The sequence below is a fragment of the Pleurodeles waltl genome, chromosome 3_1 (genome assembly GCF_031143425.1).
Source record: "Pleurodeles waltl isolate 20211129_DDA chromosome 3_1, aPleWal1.hap1.20221129, whole genome shotgun sequence".
NCBI classification, from domain to species: Eukaryota; Metazoa; Chordata; class Amphibia; order Caudata; family Salamandridae; genus Pleurodeles; species Pleurodeles waltl.
The window spans coordinates 1,303,629,514-1,303,647,197 of NC_090440.1; the positions used below are offsets into that span (position 1 = coordinate 1,303,629,514).

At 45.5% G+C, this 17,684-nt stretch overlaps 1 protein-coding gene across 1 annotated transcript in view; it reads left to right on the forward strand.

The window, feature by feature from the left end:
- Positions 1 to 16,642, forward strand: part of ROPN1 (rhophilin associated tail protein 1) — an 89,939-nt gene extending 73,297 nt beyond the window's left edge. The window contains exons 3-4 of the mRNA XM_069224651.1: positions 12,702 to 12,877; positions 16,432 to 16,642. Of these exons, the coding sequence (XP_069080752.1) occupies positions 12,702 to 12,877; positions 16,432 to 16,495 (240 nt within the window). The 3' untranslated portion in view covers positions 16,496 to 16,642. The remainder of the gene's footprint in view (positions 1 to 12,701; positions 12,878 to 16,431) is intronic.
- The last annotated feature ends 1,042 nt before the right edge of the window (positions 16,643 to 17,684 follow it).

Consider the following 17,684-nt stretch of genomic DNA (forward strand, 5'->3'; position numbering starts at 1 on the left):
TACATCCACCAGTAAATTTAATATATTAAAAAATCGAAATTGATTTAGGCATGATTCTTTGAAAATATTATGTTATGCTACAGGAATTTGTAAAGTGAGACTAACCCACCGAGGGGTATCCAGGTTCTGGAGCAGGTATGAATGTCATCTGCAGGGTCTAAATTGAAGAAGCAGGTCTTCAACTTCTTTTGGCATTCTGGAAGTGAGGAGCAGACCCGTAGGTGTAGCGTAATGTCATTCCATGTTTTAGGTGCGAGGTATTAGAAGGCTTCCCTGCAGATCTGAATTCTCAGAAAGGTTTTGTTGAAGGTATTACTATGTCTTGATACCTTACAAAGTGCAAAGAATGCACTTCTCTTAGTAGCTGGCCCTGTAACATAAGGAGACATGTTGTGAAGGCTGAGACCTCAAGGAGCATTTTGGACAGAGGAAATATTGGTAAACCCTAAATGAATTATATCCACGTAGAATGTATTATTTTGCTTTATGCTACCTAGAGGAATGTGTAGTAAACCAACTTTCAGTAAAAAACAACACACTCAAGTTATGCGCACAGAGAAGTAAAGAGCACAGATATCCATGCTGCAAATGTGTGTTCATTATGAGCTGCTTTTACATAAAGTATGTTAAAGTGTCTAAAGTTTTCAGGGTGCTGGCAACAGAATGAAAATGGACACTTGAATACAATTTGATGGACTAGAGCCATGCTGACCTGGATTGATCAGAGCAGATTGATTCCTCCTACTATAAATCCTCTCTATAGGAGAAGGAAGGTATTTGAAGTTACACATATATTGTTCCCGAATATTCAACTTAAATTCTGACTCAGAGGAGTATAATAGCTTATTTTATTGCTGCATTGCTTGTAGAAATCTAAGTATCAGCTTGACGTACTGAATTAGAATCCTGGCAGGTCTGCCCCTTCTCTGCCTTCCGAAATAAACTGGAATGAGTGCCCCTGAGTATTTATGATAAGAAATATTATAATAATGGTAGACAAAACCAACACCCGTGCTCTCCGTCCAACTAATGCACCGGTTAGCCTCTGGTACAGTTTTTATGTACTCAAACAAACATTTAATAAACAGTTTGGGAGGTAATTTCTGTCAGCGAGACCACCAAAAGAGCTTTTTAAAGCCACTCTATTTTTTCAATGATAATGTCCACGAAACAGTGCATTGTGAGAAATTGGGTTACTGGTTGAGGGGGTGAACCCTACTCAAGCAGCAAAATCAGCCTTGTTCGGGTGAGCACAAGCAAATCCTAAACTAACCTATGTTCAGCCCTCAGGTAGCTCGGCACAGTGCAGTCAGGCTTAACTCAGTGGCAGTGTGTAAAAGATTTGTGCAACACTTCAAACAGTAACACAGTAAAACACACCAAGAAAGGATCCCCCAAAAGATTAGAAAAATAGAGTATTTTTTAAGACGTAAAACAAGACCAAAACAACCAAAATCCAATCAGCAGATCTAGACATATGCAATTTTAAAGATTTCAGTGAAAATAGTGCCAAAAAGCACAAAGCACAAACTGTAAATATCTGTTTGCACCAGGCTGGGACAAAGTCACAAGTTCAGGCAGATTGCAGTAGAGTTGGGGCCTGGTGCAGGGACCAAGTTAGGCCCGTTGAACAAGAGTACCTCAAATCCTGGTTCAGAGCGTTGCGAGGTACTGTGCCTAGGATGCGTCATGCAGCCGAGGTGATGCGTTAATTCCAAGATGCTGTGAAGCTGCAATGCGAGTTTCTGCATTGTTTTCGAGGATCCCTTTGATGAGGGCTTGTGATATGCAATCCAGCAATTTTAGGATGTGCAGTGCAGCCGAGGCCATTCTTCGCTTCCAAGGAGATGTAAAGCTGCGATGTGAAAACCTGCGCTGTCATCTAGGTTGCTGTTTGCAAAAGATTTGCGATGTGAGGGCCTGCAATGCTTCTTACAGGTGGTGATTCTGATGTGGACTGGGAGGTTGCGGAGTCCTTGTGCCAAGACAACCCTCGCAGCAGAGGCGACGTGTCAGTTCTGATCGGGATTTTCTCTGCACAGCAGAGGAAATGTGTCAGTTCTGCAGGATTCCCATATGGGCTAGCAGAGTACCTTTAGGCCCACTTCCAAGAATCCATGCCTGGGGTGGCACTACTTGATAGGGTAGGGCTCACAGGTGCCCTACCCTATCAAGTGCTGGGTTTAGGGTTGTTGGAGCCTTCAGTCCCTGAGGCTCTAGTCAGTAGGCCAGCCAACTAGCCCTTGGTGTCACTTCGGGGTCCTTGGCTCAACAAAGGCAGGCCCAGTCCTTGTCACTGAGGCAAAAGGACAGCAGGTCACCCACCCCAGAGCAATGACCTTCAGAACAGCAGTCTAGCAGAGTGGGAATCCGTACAAGCACCCCAGCAGTCCTCCTTCCTGGCAGATTATCCACAGGTCCAGAAGTGTAGTGGAGTCGGTGTCTGAGGTCCAATGTTTATATTTGGGCCTTATTTTGAAATGTGAAAAGCTTCTAGAGGTTTCCCCTTGAAAAGCACAGGCTTTCTGCCTCCCCTGCCCAAGCTCCAACCAAACTACAGGGAGCATGCAGCTCTTTGTGTGGAGACTGGATGCAGCCTATTGAAGTGTTATTGGGTCTGTTCCCAGCTCTGCTCTCCCATCCTGCCAGTGAAGTAAAGTTAATCAAAACATTTCGCAGGCAATACATGTGTTGGCTGTAACACTGTGGAAGTGTCACTTTTTTAATGAGCCATTTAATAGGAAATAAAAGCACCACAAATGTCCACATTTATGTGTGGTTTTTTAGATGAAAAAATCTGATTGAACGAATCATGTTTAATTTCCAAATGTAAACTTAATCAAAACATTTCCCACGCAATACATCTTTTGGCTGTAACACTTTAGAAATGGCACTCTGAATCAAAAACACCACATATATCCATGTTTATGTGTGGTTTTCCAGATCAGAAAATCAAATTGAACGAATCACATGTAACTTCCAAATGTAAAGTTAATCAAAGTAATTCCCCTGTGTACACAGTTAAGAAAGTGACATGCCTGTGAAACACGATTAGGCTGTAACACTGTGGAAATGGCACTTTTGATCAGCCACATTATTGGGAATGTAACACAGTGGAATGGTACTTGTGGAATCAACCATATTCTAAACTGTTTCATAGACTTTACTTGAAATAAAATGTGTATCTTTAAATAGTTATTCTGTTGGACTCGGATAAAAATGATCTCTCAAACTGTTTATTAAATATTTATCATAATTAATATCCCAAATCACACAAGCCAGAAAATCACATTTGCATTGCTTATATCACCATTTTCTGTCTTGTTTGTTTATAAAACGAGAAGATTGAAGACAGTTGCAGATATCACTACATAAACAAAGTACTATTGCATTTAATAAAACAAAATATAGTTATTGGCGGCATCATAATTAAGCAGTATTTTCCATGGTGGAGGGTATTAACAGGTAGATAACGAGAGTGTGGGGTTGGGGGATTAGTCAAAGAGTCCAAAGACAAATCTGTGAGTCCTACTCCACCTAGATCAATAACTATCTGGGTGTGCCCTCTCCCCCGGAAAATATCACTATTGTAACATAGACCTTTACAATTCGTGATGAAATTTGGTAGTCTGTTTTTTATAGGACTATTTAGGTGGTAGGTTACAAGAAGCATACCTGTTGGGTTCTTTATTTTGCTGATAAGGGTTGTCATTTTGGTCTACTGAATTCAATTGCAGTGAAAGCCTCGTTTTGAGGGTCACAAAATGGGAACAAATATAAAGGGTGTTAACAGATTTCAGTCACAATGTAAATCATTTATTGGTAGATCATTCTAATTGTATGAATTTTTGTGTGTTCTAAGGTGATTTTACCAAGTGAAAAATGATGATCCTCTGCTGTGTTGATGAACCATGTTTGGGAGAAAATTGTTTTCACATATGATTTTCTCATAGAAGTTATGGAAAGTGCTCCAGTAGCAAATACATTTTCGACAAATTCACAAATGCCTTATTGAGCCATGAGAGAAACAAATTCTGACATGCCGAGTAAAACATGTACTTCCAACAGCAGCAATCTGTCACTTAATTCTGCAACGTTCCACTGTAGCTTCACCACGTAATAATGATAACGAATGAGTTCATTTTGTTAAAGAAATTATGGTATAAATTGTCAAACATCTTACTGATCTTTGTTAGAAAAGATGGCTGGCATACTGAATGAAACATATACTTCTACTATCATCAGCAGTATGTCAGTTAACTCCTCAATGATTGACTATATCTTCATCAGAGTTCTAATGAAAAAACTAGAGTGCTAACATTCGGTATTTAGGACAAATGTGAAGCAGTCCAGAATGCCTTTTTGTTGAAATTTGAGTTATGGAATTTAAAGCCTCTTCTGTGGTGCAGACTGAAGTAAATAAGCACTGCAGTTTTAATTTAGATAAGGAACAAACCGGTTAAAAGGGCAAGAACAGGTTTGTATTTTAGTCCTGTGAGGCATAATATGTTTAACAGAGGCTAACTATAGTTAAAGAGAGTGGCTCCCATCTATGTCCACCATCCCCTTTGCACATCTGCTTACTCTGGCTACTCATTTTCTCTCACTTAATAACTCGCTAATTTTAAAACAGTAACATAGTGGTAGGCATCAGAGTTTTTTTTAATCTTCAATTTTAATTTATGTGAGTAAATTCTTTTAAAGGTGGATGAAGACACTTGCAGACTCATATTTAAAGTTCATGGATTTGCGATCCCATGGTCAGCGAGACACTTTGAAGTAGTTGCTGTTCGAATATTTATTATTTACTTTTTCTCACTTGTTGTTGTCAATGGTTGCATCTCCTTGCATGAATGTTCACTGGCTTCAAAATATTTTTTATTGCAAGTTAAATATAAGGAAATTATAAAATACATTTAAAAATATATATTTATTGTCAACAAAAATGTTGTTTTACCTACAGTATAAACTGACTACTTTCTAAGTTAGTTAACTAAAACTTTTGTATATATACAAAACTGTAAATCAGACCGAACATGGAGGCTCCTGTTTTAGAACTCAGTGAAAAGTGTGACAGATTACACATTTTTCAGACTAGGATCAATTTAAATATCCAATACATACACATGGAAAGAAATGTTTTTAGAGTCTGGTTTATTTTAGGAACGTGTGGCAGCTGGAATAATAGATATTTTGGTGTATTTATTTATCTTTCAGCGCAGGAAAGCAAATAATTCTAAAGCTGTATTCTCCGGCAGCATGTCTCCAAGCGCAGGCACATTTTGTCAGCTAGGTGAACATTCTAGTTGTGGAGGAGGGAAAACAGCACCACTACCACCTTTGTGTGTGTAAAAGGCCGCTTTATTGGAAACAGGTGCACTCACAAAACAATACCCTTGGCTTCCAGCCTCACAAAACTAAAACCTCACTATACATAAATTCACCTAACCAAAACGCTCCCCCATCCCCTACTCTACCCTTCCACCTCCCTTCCCCTTAAACTTGCAGATCGTTAATCCTGTCACCCTTAGCCGTCAATTACCTTAACAGTCATTTGCTGCCGTCTATCTCTCGAACCTGCAAGTCTCCAACCCCTATTGCCCAATTTGTTATCTTTGTTTCCCTGCTGCAGTCCACCCCCATTCAAATCTGAAATTGTCTTGGCATATGTCCTGTCCATCCGTTATCGTTATCACGTGAACAGTCTCTGTCTCCGCCTGCACCTGTTCCAAGCGATGACTTACAAACCATAATACCCCGCACACCCATGTCTCAATAAAATGAAACCTTTATGCCTCTCCTCCCCAAAAGCTCACCCCTCTTAACCGGTAACCCCATGGGAGGGAGGGTGGGGGAAAAACCAGCAGCGCACCAGCCACCATGTCACCACTTAAAATGGTGACCCACACAAAATGGCTCCCCCTTTTTAAACCTCCCTTCCCGCCTACCAAAGAAGCCCGAAAAGTGCCCAAACTGCACCCGTGGGCTGTACCACCCTCCACAATCTTCCCGGGGGGAGACCTCTCGTCCTCGGCTCTCCCCCAGGACCTATTTGTGGAGGAGGGAAAACAGCACCACTACCACCTTTGTGTGTGTAAAAGGCCGCTTTATTGGAAACAGGTACACTCACAAAACAATACCCTTGGCTTCCAGCCTCACAAAACTAACACCTCACTATATATATATTCACCTAACCAAAATGCTCCCCTCCCCCTCCCTTCCTCTTAAACTTGCAGATCGTTAATCCCATCATCCTTAGCCGTCAATTACCTTAACAGTCATTTGGTGCCATCTATCTCTCAAACCTGCAAGTCTCCACCCCTATTGCCCAATTTGTTATCTTTGTTTCCCTGCTGCAGTCCACCCCCTTTCAAATCTGAAATTGTCTTGGCATATGTCCTGTCCATCCGTTATCGTTATCACGCGAACAGTCTCTGTCCCCGCCACCAGAAAAGGGAGGGAAAATCCTCCCTTTTCTGCCCCCCCAGCAGCCACAGTCACCTTAGTCTGTGCCAATGCCGACAACCGCCGCAGTCTCCTTATTCCGTCCCAACGCATCCATTAGGATTCCTTAAACAACTCTCTTAAAATTTCCTTCAGCTGGAGCAGGTACAATTCCATGCCCATAAAGGAGAAGTGTATGCCATCGCTCTGAAAAAACTCCTGATCTTCAAAACGGAAGTCCTTGTGTTCTAAATAGGTCATTCCTTTTTCGAGGCAATACAAACGCATTTCCTTATTGATTTTCCTACGAGCTTTCTCAATTGCACCGGGCCTCCGTGCCCCTCTCCACAACCTGCGAGGAATAAAAGCTGTCCATACTACGTGGCAGCCATACCACTGCCTCTGAATTTCATACAGGTCCTTCTTCATATCCTTCATAATGTCCAAACCTGTCCTCCGCACCAAATCATTTTCGCCCAAGTGGATGAGCTCCACATCAGGACAAAACCCCCATCCTTTGACCCGCTGCAAAGTTCCCAACAACTTCCGCCAAACCATACCCCCTTTTCCTTCCCAATGAACGCGGTACCTGTCCCTGTCCAAACCCAAATTGTCCCCGATAACCGTCGTCTGTGCTTGTCTCCAGGCCCACTTGATAAAGGAATGTCCAACGACCCAGATGGAGATGCATCGCACAGCTGGTCCGGGCACTGAACCTGCAGCAGGAAAGAAAAAAGTTACTACTCCAACGCATCACAAGCCCGTCTCACATACCTCTTACAGGCATCTGACCGCCACCTGCCTAAGGCCAACAAGTCTCCATGCTTCCAGCCCCTACAGCCTGCCTCCGTCACCATACTGATCCTAAAGGAATGAGTCCCAAACTGCGCTGCCTCCAACCCCAATACCTGCAACCCTGCCCTAATCACTGATAACAGCTGATAGGCGGACACTGCCCTGCAATGCTTATGACAAAAAACCATTCCCCCTAAATCCCGCGAAATAGCCCTCAACCCTATTGTTAGCTGGAGCAGGCAAATACCCGAAAACGGGTACGCTGCCAAGAACACATACCTACCCCTGCCTCTCTGATCTGTCTTCGATTTCCATAAGTGAAGCCCCACACCCTGTGGTCCAATGCAAACATCATCCCACTGAATCCCCCTGTGTGATGCAGACCCCAACAATTCCGACACACGGAAAGCCCCAAAAAACATCCAAGACATAAGAGTGCGAAATAACAAACACTCAGCCTCATTAAAACACACCTCCCTCATTGTCCGCAGGAGTCTTTTCACAATGTTCAAAGTGATAGGCTGCCTTAACCTCCCCCCCTTGTCGTCCTCCCTAGCCCAACCCTCCAATATCCTCTTCCCCAACTCACCCGCCGAAGGAGCATACCCCCAAAAAAGCTTCCCCATGAACGCAATACCAGCAAGTTTCCCTGCAATAGATACCTTGGACAAGCGGCGACCTACTAAATCCATAATGAAGTTTACAACATGTTCCACCCTGTCCTTCTTCGCCTGCCGTCTATGAGCCCCCGATCTCAAAAATTAATACTACGCCCTGACATACGCTTGTCTGGTGGAAGGGGCCAAGGAGTTCACCACCAACCGCAGCATCCTCTGTCTCCTATGGTCCACAACGTCGCCAGCATCGCCGTCCTGCATAGTGCCTCGTCCGCAACCAACCCATGGAACCTCTCCCACTGTGAACTAGACAACGCATCTGCAATGTCATTGTTGACTCCCGGCACGTGACGCGCCCTAAAGTAAATATCACGGCGCAAACAGTCCACTACAAAAACGCGCAGCAATTGAAGAACCTGCACATCTCTGGCTGACTGTCGATTTACCACCTGAGCAACGGCGAGATTATCCACTCGAAACAACACTAGTTTGTGCTCCATGAGGTGGCTCCAAACCTGAACCGCTACCACCAAAGGAAATAGCTCCAAAGATGCAATGCTGCGCCCCCCCGACTGCCACGCCTTCGGCCAATCCTCCTCACAAAACTTTCCTTCCCAGTACAGGCCAAATCCCAACGCCCCCGACGCATCCAAAAAAATTTGGACATCCCAGTCGAACAACGGCCACGGTTGAATGGGGATTCCATTAAAAGACTCCAAAAACACACTCCACAACCGCAGATCCTGTTTCACACCCGCACTCAATCTCACATGATGGTGAGGCAAACTGTGTCCAGACAAATCTATCCCTAGTCTTCTACAAAAAGTCCACCCTGCTCTAACTACCGTGCACGCAAAATTCAGATGTCCCAACATCACCTGGATGTCCTTGACCGTCACCTTTTTTCGATTGTACCAGCGTGAGCATGACTGTTCGTTTTTTCTCAGGCAACCGGGCCACCATGGCCACCAAATCTAACTCAATACCTAAGAAGGCCAAGGCCGTACCGGGCCTGACTGTCTTTTCGGGGGCCAGGGGTACACCCACGTCCCCCATAATGTCTTTAAACTGCCCCAGTACTGTTTCACAGCAAACAGAACCGCTGGGGCCCGCAAAGAAGAAATGATCCAAGTGATGGGTCACCCACTTGTGCCCCGTTACCTCCTGGAAAATCCACTGCAAAAAGGTGCTAAAGCACTCAAAAAGAGAGCATGAAATGGAACAGCCCATTGGAAGCGCCTTATCCACATACCACCTGTTCTGCAACTGAGTTCCCAGTAATTCAAAATCGCGAGGATTCACCAGCAGCAATCTAAAGGCCGATTTTATGTCAGTTTTTTGCCATCAATGTGCCTGGACCCAACGACACCACCATTGCCATGGCCACATCCACCGACGCATACGACACCTTTGTCAACTCTTCTGGAATGAAATCATTAATAGAAGAGCCTTCCGGCCAAGATAAATGATGCATGAGGCGAAATTGTCTCGGTTCTTTTTTGGGGACACCGCCAATGGGAGACACAATAAGATTCGGAAGAGGCCAATCCACAAAAGAACCTTCCATGCGGCCCTCAGCCACCTCCTTCTCCAATCTGAGCTGCACAAACTCCTCTCTCCCACGAACAGAACGCAAATTCTCCGCCCAACAGCGCTGTCTACGCCCAGTATATCCCAATTCAAAACCATGCATAAATCCGTTAAATAGCAACTGTCCAGCCTGTTTGTTAACATACCTCTCTGCCCAAAAGCAAAGTCTCTCCAGCCTAACTGTAGTAGTAGATTTTTACCAAATGATTCTGGCTGCTCCTAGCTCGGCTTTGTCCCTGTTGTCCTTGCCCACTTCCCCGTGCCCTGCGTCGGAGGTTCCCACCCCACCTGACCATTAGCAGTTAATAAGGGGATGTCTACCGGCGCATTTTGAGCACTCGTGCCGAAACCTGCAATATTCGCGAGTGCAAAGTCCCTTATTAAAGTCCCAACACGCTCCTGTATTGTGAGGTCTTCCCCCCCGATGCTGCAGACCCTCCCTTGGCACCCGAGGTTGCCCCACCCTGGGTGGGGTGCTCTCGAAAGGGCCGTTAGGTGATAGGCAAGCCACTCGCTGTGAAAATAGTCTTACCAAATTTGGAAGGTCCCATTGTGTGTTGCCACAAATCCGCGTCGATTTTCCCCCACTGCACCTCGGCGTCCGCTGCCATACGAGCCCTAAGTTCCTCGTTATATTGGACCCAAGCGTATCCTCCATAATTGATTTACGCCTTCCGAATCACATCCATGTATTTGGAGAGCGCCACTGCCCTGTCGGGAAAGCGCTCACAATATACACTGGCAAAAATCAGGAATGCAGCAGTCCAGTTCTCAATGGTCACTGGTACCTTGGGGCGTTTCGCCAATACATATTCTTCTTCCTTCGAGCCCTCTTTAGACCTGACATAAGATGCAACAATTTTAAAATTTTGACATACTCCCCTTTCCAAATGTTTTCTTTTGTGGCCAACATTAGATGTGCCCCAAGTGGCTTCGCTGTGCCCATGTAGGGCAGGCGCTTAGGCTTACCCATCCCCTTCTCATCACATGCCTTCTCACCACTTTTAACGGTCTTCTCCCCATCCCCTGCGCTCCCTGCTCCCTCCTGCTCTGGACCCACCCCCGCATCCTGAACGTATTTCCCTTTGTGCAGTCGCTCACCCGCACCATCCGCATGCACTTCAACTGTGACAGACACCATTTTTGGGTGCACTACCCCCATACTTTTACCTTTTTGCAAGGACAGGGGCCGCTCCTCAACCTTCTGTCCTGCTCGTCCTGTTTCCAAGCCGCTGTCTGCACTCTGCAAAGACTGACAAACAGGATTAGACACCCCCTCTTTTCCACCCCACCAAGCCGCTTCCTCCTCCTCCCGTAACTTCCCTTCTTCAATACTGTCATCGTCAAAATTCAAGTCTTCATTACAAGCGGTCTCCATACATTTGCTCAACCAATCACCTTCCCACCCCCTTGCTTTCTTAACTTCCGTCACCGATCCTGGGAATTGCACCATCGGCCGACGGGAAGCTGCTCGTGACTTCCTTGAGAGCTCGGTTTTGCCAGGCCGCCGAATGGCAGGCGTCACGCTACCGGAGGGCGCAAAACCCATTCCGGTGCGCTGCCCAGTCATACCAACCTTAGCCTCCCTATTATCCATAACCTCCTTCCTGAGTCATTCCGTTCCTCACCTTGCTGATCCTGCCAAAAACGGTCCGATGTGCTGGTGAGCCATTGAGAAAAAACTTGCCCATCTTCCCGACACCAAAATTCCAGTCCCTCCGATCCTTGCCCAGCTGACCAACCCGCACCCTCCCCCTCTCCCGGCTGCGGGGAACCTGAAACCGACTGCTGCGCACTTTTCCCGTAAGTTCGCCACGGGGGATAACCTTTAAGGTGATCCCATCCTCGCCGACCTCCAGCTCCTCATCGTCCCCCTCACTCCACTCAAACAGGGGTGCCAACCGTTGTGGCTCCATGTGCTGCGCCGTCACCGCACCATCCCCACCTCTCCCCCTCTCCCCCCTTGACTCTACCCCATCCAACTCTCCCTGCCGTGCCTCCCCACACCGTCCTTTCCCCACTATCTCCCTAGGGGGCGTCACCCCCATGTCCTGCAATTCCAGCTGGGACCCCCCACCCTGGGCCCCCCCACCCGGTGCTCCCTGTGCAATACTAGCCCCGACCCCTCTGTAATCCCCCACGTCAGCCTGGACAGGCACCCCACCCTCCCCTTTATCCCCAGCCAGCCTCCTACCTCCCCTGTCCCTACCTGGCCCGGAAAGCCTGCCAGCCATCCCCCGAGCGGGCGCCACCCCTCCCCCGCCCGCCTCGACACACGCATAATGCACAACCGAGCAGCCATATCAGCAGGCTGCCTCGGCGCGCCAGCATACCTTCCCAGGGCAGCCCTCACACCATAAACCCTCCTCCCCCGCCCACAATCCCTCACCTGCTGCTCTGCCTTGTGAGAGATACGCGGTGGGGAGCAGGCCGCTACAGCCGCAGCCACACCGCTCGCTGAACGTCGTGTCGGGCGGGTGCATCCCACCACTCCTTCGGCCAGGACGTCCAAGCGACCGGCCTCCCGCAGGAGCCGGAGAGCTTCCGCTACACGACCGTCCATCGCCAAGACTCAACCGGTAAGTCAAAGCTAAAGCCACGACAACAACAATACGTGCCCAGCAAGAGTCCGCACATTATTACTCGCCGCCACCGTCGACCACAGTCCGAAACAGGACTAAATCACTGCGCCAAGCGCAAACAGGACAACGCCTCGCAAAAGAAAAAAACAGCAGTGCACCAGCCACCGTGTTACCACATAAAATGGTGACCCACACAAAATGGCTTCCCCTTTTTAAACCCCACTTCCTGCCCACCAAAGAAGCCCGAAAAGTGCCCAAACGGCACCCGCGGGCTGTGCCACCCTCCACAATCTTCCCGGGGGGGAGGGGGGGGGAACCTCTCGTCCTCAGCTCCCCCCCCAGAACCCATTTCTTTTTTAGAACAGGCAGCTATTAACAGACGAATGTCTTGTGATATCTTGTTGGATACTGTTCTGCTGCTTGTCTCAGGGACTAGCATTGAATAGCTTATGTACATATCTACCAGCTAGAAACAAACCACAATGTAGCATTTTTGATAGTGTGAACCTGTTTGATTTACAATTAATATTAATGTACCACTGTTACTGAAAATATTACTAGCTGTAATATTTTTAGTATTATAGTTGTATATGTTATTGTTACCATAGTCACTGTCATATATGTATGTGTATTTTGTTGCAATTCTGACCGTTTTATTTTTAATAACCAACAGAACGCTGCAACAGCACTGAAGCTCGCCTTCAACATTTTATCTACTAGTCAAAGAAGCCAATCACCTCGTATTCCTTTCAGCACCTTTCAATTTCTTTACCAGTACCTGGCTTTAGTGGATGGAAACATTTCACCTGTACTAATTCACAGATCACTCCGTTATCTGCAGCAAGAGATGTAAGCAGTCAGCATTGGATTACTTTTTCTTAGGTTTTCTCCATCAACTTTGGACATCATTTAGAGACTGGCTTGTGCTCCACCAGCCAGCAGCCAAGTGAAGCTTTTACCTGGGCCCCCTTCCAAGGGTGGATCCCTGGCCACCACATTTAAAGATCCCCATCTGTCTGTTGGGGATCTCTTTGATAAAAGTGCAACCAGTGGTGATGCAGATTCACTTCCAACAAAGCTGAACACCAAACAGGTTGCTATGCTGTAGTGGGCCACACTGCATTGTGTTTTTTTTTATGTTTTCAGAGACAAATCCCCAAAGCAGGAATTTGATTGTAAATGAGGAAAAACAGAGGGACTGTTTACTACCTTGGCGGGTGGGATACTCTGTCACAAACATGACGGATATACCACCCACCATTTTACAAGTTTCATAGGATATAATGGAACTTGTAATACTGCGGTCGGGATATCTGTCACATTTGTGACAGATTATCCCATCCGTCAAGGTCATAATCAGGCCCAGAGTCCCTGACGTAGAGGTACTCCCACTTTGTGTCAAAGTCATATCGTTATTTCAGTACCCAGACCTCTGTGCCTCATTGGGTGCCCAAGAAAGGGGAAACATAAGTAACATACATATCATCTTGGCAAAATGGTGGCAAATGGGCAGTCAGATCAAGGATTTCCACAGCAGAGCCCCATTTCTGATGGCAGAGCCAGCTGGGGTCTTATCGCTTATATCCCAGTAGTTCCAGTGCCTCTGAATGTGACAGGGGAACTGGGGCTCTGACAGAGCAGAAGCTCCACCAATTTATGGTACAGCTCCCACACCGCCTAATTCTAACTGACCTACGCAGGGCCCTTAATATGGGTGCGCAGAAAGGATACAAGGTTAATTCATAGGTAAAGGTATGAATCTGCAGCCTTAGTTACTACAAGGTTTTGGCACCATTATTAAACAGGGATGCTACTGAAGTTCTTCAAACAACATTTCCTATTGACAGGAACCCCTACCTAAGGTGAACATGTAAGACTGTGTGTTTGCCAGAAGTGAGATCCAACAGCCCACTAGTTCTGTCACCATTGCATTTCAAGACTTGTAAGAAAATATCACACATTTTCAAAAAGAAGCATCAACAGATAGCTACACATGTTGTTGTAAAACCACACATTTGACAGCGTGTCCAGGATTCAAAGCCATATTGCAGACCACAGCATACTGACTCTGTTCTGATGCAGAACAGTTTGATTTTATCCAGCTGCTTGCCAATAGGACATTTCAAAATCAAATCATTGTGGTAATCCAGGTTTATTCAACTTCTGGTGTGTGCTTCATAGAATTTTATATATCTTACTGCCATGCATAGCTATCATAGAATAGATACTGTGAGCTCACTGAAGAACCAGACATTATAGTAAAAAATGTTGCTTCCGATAAAAGAAAGCTGCCAATTTTAACACAAGCATACAAAATCTGAACGTACACTGTACACAGTGTGTACACAGTGTGTACACAGTCTGTATCTTAGACAAGCACACACGGAGTGACAAAAAGCATATCTGCCAATATGTAGTGCGCCATCACATATGTCACACCACCAAAAAGTAATCTAAAAGTGCAATAACCCAGAGGAAAAGTTAACTGTAAATGTGGAGTGAAGTGTCTACCAGGGTGCTGGCATCAAATACATGAGCGTAGATGTAAGACAGCATGAAAGAACACAACAAAATCATGCACAAAATCAGATATGATCCTTTTGGCAGAATAAAATTAGACACCCCAACACTGCTTCAGCATAAAATGAGGGACACTTTGACTATTGTCACTAATGGGTCTCTTCACACTTACAGTATTAATCCGAAAAATCACAGGATGGACTTTCGATTCAAGGGATAGTAGAATCAGGGGCTTAACTTGCTCAGTAAGATTGGTGAAGGGGTGCGTTTCAGATTTTTCCAACAATCACGCTGGCATACATGTAAAACTTCCTGGGGAAATCCGACAGACACATCACCACACCCAACTGAAACACATGTACTCAACTATTTACCAGAAAATACATTTATTAGGTGGTAGTAACACGCTCCCTGGAGCTACGGCCATGAGTAGAATAGAATAGTTTCTAATGCCTTTTTGTTTTTCTCACCCCCTTTTTGTTTTCAAAAAAGTACTGGTGATTTATTCTCTTCAGTAGCCCATTTCTTCAAGTCTATGGACCACATTTTGATGGAGGAATCCTCCAAGGCTTTCCAGGCCAAGCCTTTTCGTCACTTTGCTAATACACTGGCAAGCATTCATGGCTGGGAGCTGGGCAAAGTGGTGTTACAGAGGCGGGGGAAGTGTGAACAAAATAAATTAAAAAAAAACCCTTACCTTGAACCTGCCGCACAGCCGCTTCTCTGGTCTCGCTGGACTGAGACTCCCAGCCTGCCCTGTGGCCAATCCTAACACTGCTCTCATGCATGAAAGCAGCATTAGGATTGGCTTGAGCGCCCTGGATTTCTACTCCCAGGCAGACTGAAAGCCTGCGCCTGCTGTCTCCAACTCGCAACACAGTATGGAGAGAGCTCAGCACGCATGTGTGTTTGGCCGTTCTGAGACGCCGGCCAAACACACATGCGTACTGGTAGGAGTGCACGCCATTCCCCCCAGTGCCTGTCATCCCCTATAGTCCCACGCCTTTAAAAATAAAACGATTGTTTATTATTGTTTTATTTTCAAAGTTTTGCAGCTGCTGCCTCTGGCGGCGGGCGCCACTCCTCCGTCATAGTGGAGGAGGCACCGGTGCTGACAAGGTATATAAACTTACAGGTGTCTTCCCACTTTTTGGATCTGGGTATTAGTCCCAGAAGTACTGGCACCGGGGTCATTTCTATTTTTTGTGAGCTTAAACACCGTCTTCATCACCGTCTTGCAAAGGTAGACTACTGCCTTACAATCTCACACAATTCATGGGGGGTGCGACAACTGAATTACATCACATCGTATAGTACACAGCTCTCTAGCTAAAATATGTCTGTCCGAACTGGGAAATTCTCGAGGCAGATTTCACAGCGGCAAGAGGAAAAGGCTGAACTGATGTAAATAGCAACCGTTGTGGTGTCGTATGAGTTGACGTCACTCGACGCCTGGTATTTGCGGGACACTGTGGAATGACTAGAACGTGGGCCAAACATAAAGGCAAAAACAGGAACTGAAAATCCTCTTCTCAATCGTATATGCATGATGGGTTTGCTACTTTGCTGGCCTGTCACATGCACGTCTAGGTACGTGAAAATACTTGTGATAGATGAAGATGCCGGTGTGTTTGTGCTGCTAGCATACGATACAAGGAGTGAGCTTTTTTCTTTTTTTTATAAATTATAAGGATCTTTCAAAACCTTCGGGTAAAGTGGGAAATATAGGAAAGAAACCAAGACCTATTCAGTGAGACAAAAAGGACACGTTGCGATAAATAAACAGGAAGGGATTCTTGTGTAACTTTATTTGCCTTTTGTCTGCTACCTGGTATCATGTGTAGTCCTAGAATTAACTCATATTTTCCCTTTTCTCCACTCAGCATTGGGCTGGACGGGCTGATTAAACTGTCTGACTTCATGAACAACCCGAGGGTGACGCTGTAATAGGGATCTAAACGCCACAATGCTTCAAGGGTTTTATTACAGAAGATGGAGACATAACAGACTTCTTGCAATCGCTTTGGAACTGAGCATGGTCAACCACATTTGTCCGAAAGATTGCGCACACAAATAAAGGATAATTTAAACATGTTTTATGTGCAATCTGTTCAAATACGACAAAACGTTAATTAACAAATGGTTCTCTGTTTGGGATACTCATACATGGAAAAAATCCACTTTGGTCAATCCCAGAGCCAAACATAGTATGCATGTGGTATATTAATTGCAGAAATCCAGCCAAATACGAATGGAGGGGGAGACATTTCTCCTGATCCTGGATGCATATATGGAAAAGATCTGCTGCTTTGATTTTCCTTTTTTACACTTCTTATTCTTCAGTCTGTTGGTGTCCTTGCTGCAGGCATGGCGATAACCAGAAAAAGATAATGAGCTTGTCTGAAATATAAACACAGGTGCTGGTTATGATGGCTTGGTAAATCATTTATCTGGCTTGGCAGAAGGTGCGGGGCAGCCTGGGGAGCCAATGGAGTTCCATCTGGGTGGAGGTGAGGTGATCATATTTCTTCATTTCTTTCTGGATAAGATGTGCTGCATCGTGCAGGATGCTGGGATGCCATGGAGCAGGCTGATACCAATGTCCAGAAAAAGTTCTGTATTTGTTTTCTGAAAGAAACCCGTTCACTTTTTTTTAGAACAGAAAGCTGGTACCAGGCTATCTTTGTTTATTTTACAATGCATTCCTTGAATGTGAAGTTGGTGTCCAGAGTGAATCCAGGTGACTTGCAATTCAGTGAAAGTTGGAGTTCAAAGCCATCAAGGTTAATGTCATTGAGCCATGTTTGTATTGTTCATGTTTGTTGTGTTGTTGACAAATAACAGGAACTCTTTCATGGTTGGTTTGAGCTTCAGGTAGGTGCTGGACATCCAGCTTTGGATTTGTGCAGGCACCATGAAAACAACACAACAAAATCATGTCTGAGGCTTTGGATGTTTAACGCAGAGGAGACTTTCAAGTAGAGTTGTGTATTATCAGCATATTGTTAAATCCTGATACCATTATTTGTGAGTAGAGAATCAAGATACTCCAAGTAGAGATGGAAGATGACAGAACACTTTATAGACCCTGGGGAACTTCACAGCTGATGGAGATCTTTTGGGACCTGCTAGGGGC